This window comes from Anoplophora glabripennis, unplaced genomic scaffold, assembly GCF_000390285.2.
Source record: "Anoplophora glabripennis isolate ALB-LARVAE unplaced genomic scaffold, Agla_2.0 scaffold1339, whole genome shotgun sequence".
Lineage (NCBI taxonomy): Eukaryota > Metazoa > Arthropoda > Insecta > Coleoptera > Cerambycidae > Anoplophora > Anoplophora glabripennis.
The window spans coordinates 34,823-41,665 of NW_019417420.1; the positions used below are offsets into that span (position 1 = coordinate 34,823).

The 6,843-nt window shown below is 31.5% G+C and overlaps 1 protein-coding gene across 1 annotated transcript; it reads left to right on the forward strand.

Moving 5' to 3' along the window:
- Window positions 1-5,593: 5,593 nt before the first annotated feature.
- LOC111692329 (acylamino-acid-releasing enzyme-like) lies at window positions 5,594-6,248 on the forward strand. Its single transcript, XM_023456268.1, has 3 exons — window positions 5,594-5,677; window positions 5,736-5,938; window positions 6,089-6,248. Exons 1-3 carry the CDS (start codon window positions 5,657-5,659, stop codon window positions 6,246-6,248), a joined length of 384 nt encoding a protein of 127 aa, XP_023312036.1. The 5' UTR covers window positions 5,594-5,656.
- Window positions 6,249-6,843: the final 595 nt, after the last annotated feature.

Genomic DNA, 6,843 nt, shown 5'->3' on the forward strand with positions numbered 1-6,843 from the left:
ATTAACGAGACCGCAAAGTGTAACAATACTTTCTAATAAAATTTATATTCTACTTGCATACAAAGTGTGTTACAACATAAACAGGACTTTTCAAAAATGGGTGCTTCTATTGAGGTCGTCTATTGGAAGTTACATGTGTCGGAAAGGTAGATCGTTCACTGATGTACTTTCAAAATTTCATGACAAATAGAAGCGTTATTATTGCGTCTGTAGAGATGCTTTTTGTCATCGGTACAAAAATAAGCATCGGATAAAGAGCTAATATTAAGTTTTGTTTTGAACATGGTAAAACTTTTACCAAAACGTTTCATTGATGAACCAAATTTATGTTGATGGTTTGACTTTTATCTTTTCGGAAAAACGCATTTGCCAATGAAAGGACAACATTTTGTAGACGTAGAAGCCATCCAAAAGGCTTGTACCGAAATCCTGAAGTACATTCCGACCCAAGATCTAAAACACTAATTCGACATGCTTTTAAACCATGCATATCGCTGTATTGAGTTGGAAGGGGACTATTTTGAATAAAATAAATCGGTTTTGCAAAAATCCTTATTTTTAAAAAGCCCTATTTACTTTGAAACGCACATTGTACTATATAACAGAGTCCGCCTCACCAATGTTACCTTTGTTACATTTAAATCCATAACATCTATATTACATTTTCTATTAAGTTATTTTTAATATAACTGAAACATTTTATCTCTATTATATAAACCGTTGTTTTGTTGTATATTTCTAAAGAATATTTAAAAAGTTATACATGGAAAACTTTAAAAGACATCGTTTTTTGTCTTCACAATTTAAACCAGGAGAGTTTTTTTTTTGGATACATTCGCAATTATGGGGCCAGAAACGTTAACCCATCTTACGAGTCTTCAGAATTCTTTTAAAAGTTAGATAACAATTAAACTCATTCTCCAGAGGCGAAGCTGATGACAGTAATGCAGTAAACGTTAAAAGATTTCTTGAAAAACTATAATACTGATGATAGGTTCTTCATTAAACATATTGATATCTCGGGCTTATCTCGTTAGAAGGATATAAAACCAATATATTAATAAGATCCAAAACACAATTTCGCCGAATGCTCACACAAATGGTTATCATTTTTAACGCTTCTAAGGAAAAAAGTGTTTGGATACGATTACGTCTGGAGGGCGACTTAATAAATTACGAAGAAGATCTTACCAAACTCCAACCATTGTGAGCTCACTTTCCGACGACCAGAAGGGAAATCCTCGAGCTCTCCTTCTGTCTCGAGCAACCAACCAGCTACCCCGCTTTTGCTGACCTTGCAATGTTTCCCGAGTTAGTTATCAACCACTCAGCACAGTGCCGTGTGTAAAAGGATGTCACCCTTTCTTTGAACCTTGCAATCACGCAACAATTTGGCCAACTAAGACTTTTATGTATATTGTGTTCTAGAAAAAGTGTGTGTATAAATGAATATGAAATATAAAATAATTTTTTATAAAAACTGGATTGATCCCCTTTTCACATTTAATTTTAAAAATTCTAATTAATAATTACGAAAATCCACATTTGACAATATCTTATTTGACGTTTAACATAAATCAATCAAACTTGAGCTGGTGACTTTAAATGTAGAAATATACTGAATGGAAAAGGTCCTAGAATTTTTATAAGATTATCTAAAAAATTATCTCCTTTATGATTGGAACTGCTTAAAGACCATCGTGTATATTATGTAACTAGAATTGCAAGAAGTATTAGTGACTTTTAGAACCACTTCAATAACATTGGATTAAGATTAACATTATTGAAGTTAATTTAGTGTTATTTGTATGGTAAATAGTTTTTAGAGATGTCAAACAACATTAACGGGACGTTCATATAAATAGTTTTAAGTATTCATATAATTCCATGAGATAATAATTCTTTGCAAATTTTTTCACTAATTCATCAAAAATATGTTTAAAAATATTCTAGAAATGTTAGTAAACCATAATATTCAGTTTCCATGTGTCTGTAAAAAAACAGCTTACATAGTTGTAGTAATTTGTAATAAAATACCATGTTTATGTACCTGTTAGTTTTTTAAGCCAAATAAATTTTCCTGAATATCTGAAATGCGTGAAAACAAATTTGACACCTTACTTTACATAACAAAGAGAGATTTCGATCGAAAATTGTGAATCGATGGCAGTTCCAATAATACCGTAAGTACAATATTTCAAAAAAAAAATCACGATTTCAGCTCTCTAAATGATGATAGCATCTAAACCGTAAGAGTTAGAAACCTGCAGTTTTCACAGTTCGTTTTGGCATAAATTACTCTATCTTGTCATCCATAAGGAAAATGTATACCTTATTCGGACTCGTAAATATTGAGACCTACATTTAATAATCTTACGAGTTGAAAATCTTTTTTTCCAAATGAAATAACCCATATTAATTGTCATGGGTAAATGCAAAACTGAATGCCCTGTCGACTGGTATAAGGTTGTCCATCCTTATCTTTATCAGTTTTCCAGAAAAATTAGGTTTTTTTCTAAAGTCCGAAAAAGTAGCATCAAGAAGGCCTTGCAAAACCACTTTTCTCTCACATTTTGTCAGGCCTGGGACTGACAGTGTCAATATTTACTGGCATGTTTAAAAAGTGGTTTGACAAACAAAAGTGAACCACTAACAACAATTAAAGCAAAACGCAAAATGAAAGAAACTGAAACTTGGAACACAACAACTAGAAGAATACTTAGACAGCTGATTTACTTCAATTGCTCGAAGTGTCCTCCATTTTGATTAATGCACAAACGAATTCGGTTTTTAAAAGACTGTTCAACATTGATCACCATGTCTAGCATAATTTCTCGAAATGCTACTGTAATACACTGCCGCATATCTTCCGTGGTAGTTTGTCGTGTAACATAAATTTTGCTTTTTATAAATCCCCATAAAAAGAAGTCTCAACTTGTCATATCTGGACACATTGAAGACCAACTCACTGGTCCCCTGCGCCCAATCAATCTGTTGGGAAAAGTTTCGTGTAAAAACTGACGAACTGCAGCGGTGTCGTGAGGTGAAGCACCATCATGTTGCATCCACATTCTTCGAAGTGTAGCTAAAGGAATGTCGCCTAACATATATCTTCTAGAGTGTTTATTAAAAAGTTTAAATAAACTGCTCCAGTTATATGCTGGTCAAAAAAGAATGGTCCAATGACATGGGTTCTTAAAATAGCTCCCCACACGTTTAAAGACCATCATTGTCCGGAATTGGTGAGGATTTACTATGTCATAATAATGGCAATTATGACTATTAACGAAACCATTTTATGAGAAGTAACTTCATCGGAGAACATGATATTTAAAAAAATTGTCGTTTTGATTTAACATCTCAAGTGCCTATTGACAAAACTCCAGTCTCCATTGAAAGTTTACCTTCAGTAACTCTTGGTGTAATTGGATGCGATAAGAATGTGTAGTGCTGTGATTTTGTAAAATCCTATGTATCAACGTTGTGCTAATACAATTTCAAGGCCTTCTTGACGCTGTTACATAGCTACATTTTCGGACTTTAGAAAAGAACCTGATTTTTCTGGAAAACTGTTAGAGATAAGTATGGACAGTTTATATCAGTCGAAAGGGCGTTCAATTTTGCATTCACCCATCACAATTAATATGGCATTCCATTTGAAAAAAAAAAAGTTTTTCAACTCGTAAGATTATTAAATGTAGGTCTCAGTATTTCCGAGTCTGAATAACGTATACGTTTTGCTTACAGATGACAAGATTTATGCCAAAACGAACTGTGAAAACTGCAGGTTTCTAACTCTTACGGTTTAGTATCTAGCCTCATTTAGAGAGCTGAAATCGTGATTTTTTTTTCAAAAACAGCTGGTTGTGTCGAAAACGGTAAGTTTTAAACATTTAAACACCATGTACATTTAATAAACTCTACCTAATATTATCCAAATAATTCAAAAACTCGATAATAAACATTAAAATAACAAAGTTATGTAACGCCTACGCGAAGTGGAACACCTTGAAAAGCTAAAAATATTTTTTTACATGACCTACATGCTTCCAAACAACTTTTATAAAAACAATTTTTTTTTAAATTTTACAATAGGCTCTTAGTGTGACGTCACGTACTTAAGCAACCCGCAACAAGTTGTCATAGTGAAAATTGTACAGACTGAATCTGACCCATAGAAAATATAGTACTCTCTATTTTCTATGATCTGACCCTTGTGTACTATTTACATAGATACTATAAAAATTATCAACTTCAAATTAATTTATTTTTTACAAGGATTTGGAAGTATTTAAGAACAACCAACATGTATTTGTTAAAATGATACACTAATGTGCTTAAAACTTACAAAAAACGATATAAAAGAGTATTCCTAAATTTAAATAAAGTAGAAATTTAACATTAGCCGTGTTATTCCTAATGCTCATGCTGGGAAAGAATAGCTTCATACACAGGTGAAATCTTGTTGATATGTTATCGCTGTCATCTCATTAGCGTATTTTCTCTTGTTTTGTTTAATCTTGGCATTTTCTAGTTGTACTAAGTACTTTTATTGTTTTTCTTGGTGTTGTACTGTGTCAGTGTGTTTATCCGGTGTTTTTTCTTCAAGTGGTTATACACGTACTCTTAACCACAATCAATAAACTTCTTGAATGATATCCTCTGTTGCGAGGCTACTTCGCTTACATGAAATTATCTTTAATGCACATGCTCAGTAACGTTGATATAATTTTAATTTATTAATTAGTATAAAAGTCAAAATTGTTCTATAAATTTAAATATATAAATTCTATAATTCTATTAGTTTGTCACTTGGGGTTTGAAACTTCTTAAATATTTCTAATATTGCCAGAATATCGCAATATTTAAGGTTGTGACAAAGAAAATAAAAAAGTACATAAGGTCGAAAATCGATCTAGTAAAAATATTAAGAAATTCTTCATGACAATGTGCACTGTGGGCTGCCTATTATTTGGCATATGTGACGTCACTACTAAAAAAGTCTATTACAGAGTTACAGAAGAATCCGTCTTAGGTGGAACACCCTGTATATGAAAATAATTTTGGATGTTTTGAAATTATATTTTTGTAAATAAATTGATTGACAATTATTCATATTTGTTATGGGTTAGTACCTAGATATTAATTGTATACATACTTACATTTTTCCAATTTTTTATAATTTTGCTATAAATTGATTTCATTATATGTTCTTTGATTGAAAAAAAATATTCCATTTTCTATTATTGAAAATTAAATCAACTGTCATTGGGGAATTTGTACCAAACAGTTCGAAGGAAATATAAAAATTCCTTTAATTTAACCTTCTCACCTTCCCTAACCTAAATATTTAACAAGCCCGTCGCGTGCGGCGCTAGTATATAAAATTCAGGCGGTAGATGTGAGTCGCCTATCGCTATCTATAATGTTTATAATCTGTGTTCACTAGGAATTCTCTAGAAGTAGAAAAAATTAAGTACCTATACTTTTTATGATTTTCGTAATTTTTTACTTACACATACATGCAGATAGTACACTGTAAATAAGAGAAATTTGTGTAGATCATTGTTCTCCTTGTTATTTTTTACTGTTATATTAATATAGAATTATTTTTGAGTTCGCTGTGGACCTGTGAATAGTTTGAAATACTTTTAGAATGAATGCAACAGAAGAATATGTAGTTTATAGTTTATACTTTAAAAGAATATTGTAATAACCTTACATTTTCTTTGCAGGAGGATGAAATACGAGAAAACTATGAACGCCTTGCTCAAATTCCTACTGTGATAGGTGCTTATCTTAGAGCTAACGGTATTGTAAGAAGTACCTGGTCTCAAAGAAGTATAGCGAGAGGAAAAACTTTTAAATTTGTTAAAGACATATTCGTTTCGAATCTTAAAAAAGTTGCCGAGAGTCTTCCACTCGATATCAGCACCGAGTAAGTAATTTAAAACAATTTACATAATGTTATAATATTTTTTACAATGTATCAAGCTTCCAAGAGGCGCAGAAAAAAATGGTTATGTGTAACTAACAATACTAAATTTTGTTACGAGTTAATTCAAATAATATTCGTTTATTATTCCAGGGCCTTGTCAAAAACGTCTTCATCAGAAAAATTCAGGGCAGTTATCAGGAAAAATGATAATAAACATTACTTAGAGATATGGCAAGATGATAGTATTATTCGATTTGTAGATTTCACTACTTTTAACCTTCACGGGCCTGTTTATACAGATGGTAAGTAAAAACCATTATTAATTTTTATGGTTTCTAACATTAAAACTTAATCCGAAATATAACATTTTAAAGAATGTTTTACTCCAATTTAGATTAGTTGTTTAACAAAATAATTTAAACTATTACTGTTATGTCTGGTATGGATTAGGTAAAAATTACTATTAAATGCAAGGTAATATTTAGACATTTTATTTCTCGCACTTCAGGCTATATCTTACAATTGCTCACTTCTGCTTGTAGATGTCGAGTGTGGTGGCTTAAGTAGAGATAAAAGTTTGTACAAAAACTAATCAATACATTCTTAGCATAAATATTTATGTATACAGGGTGGGCCACCAGTAACGCCTCGGTCGCTAGTGACCAAACGGCAAATGTTATAGAAACCTGTTTAGGTGGGTATGTGTAGGTTGATTATGGCTACATTTTAAAAATATTTTGAGATATACAGGGTGTCCAGGAAAAGCGTACCATATCAAAGTTATGTTTTTTTAAATGGAACACCCTGTATTTTACTGCATTTTTGAAAGCACCGTAAAAAAATAGGTGAACTTTATTAAAGGTTCTGCATACCTAGGACTTACAGTTTGTGAGATATTTCAATTT

Bases quoted from the DNA above. Each gene is read 5' to 3' on its own strand.
- LOC111692329 (XM_023456268.1), top strand. From the start codon at position 5,657: ATGAATGCAACAGAAGAATAT. The intron at 5,678-5,735 runs GTAGTTTATAGT...TTTTCTTTGCAG, and splicing joins TGAATGCAACAGAAGAATAT to GAGGATGAAATACGAGAAAA. The intron at 5,939-6,088 runs GTAAGTAATTTA...TTATTATTCCAG, and splicing joins CCACTCGATATCAGCACCGA to GGCCTTGTCAAAAACGTCTT.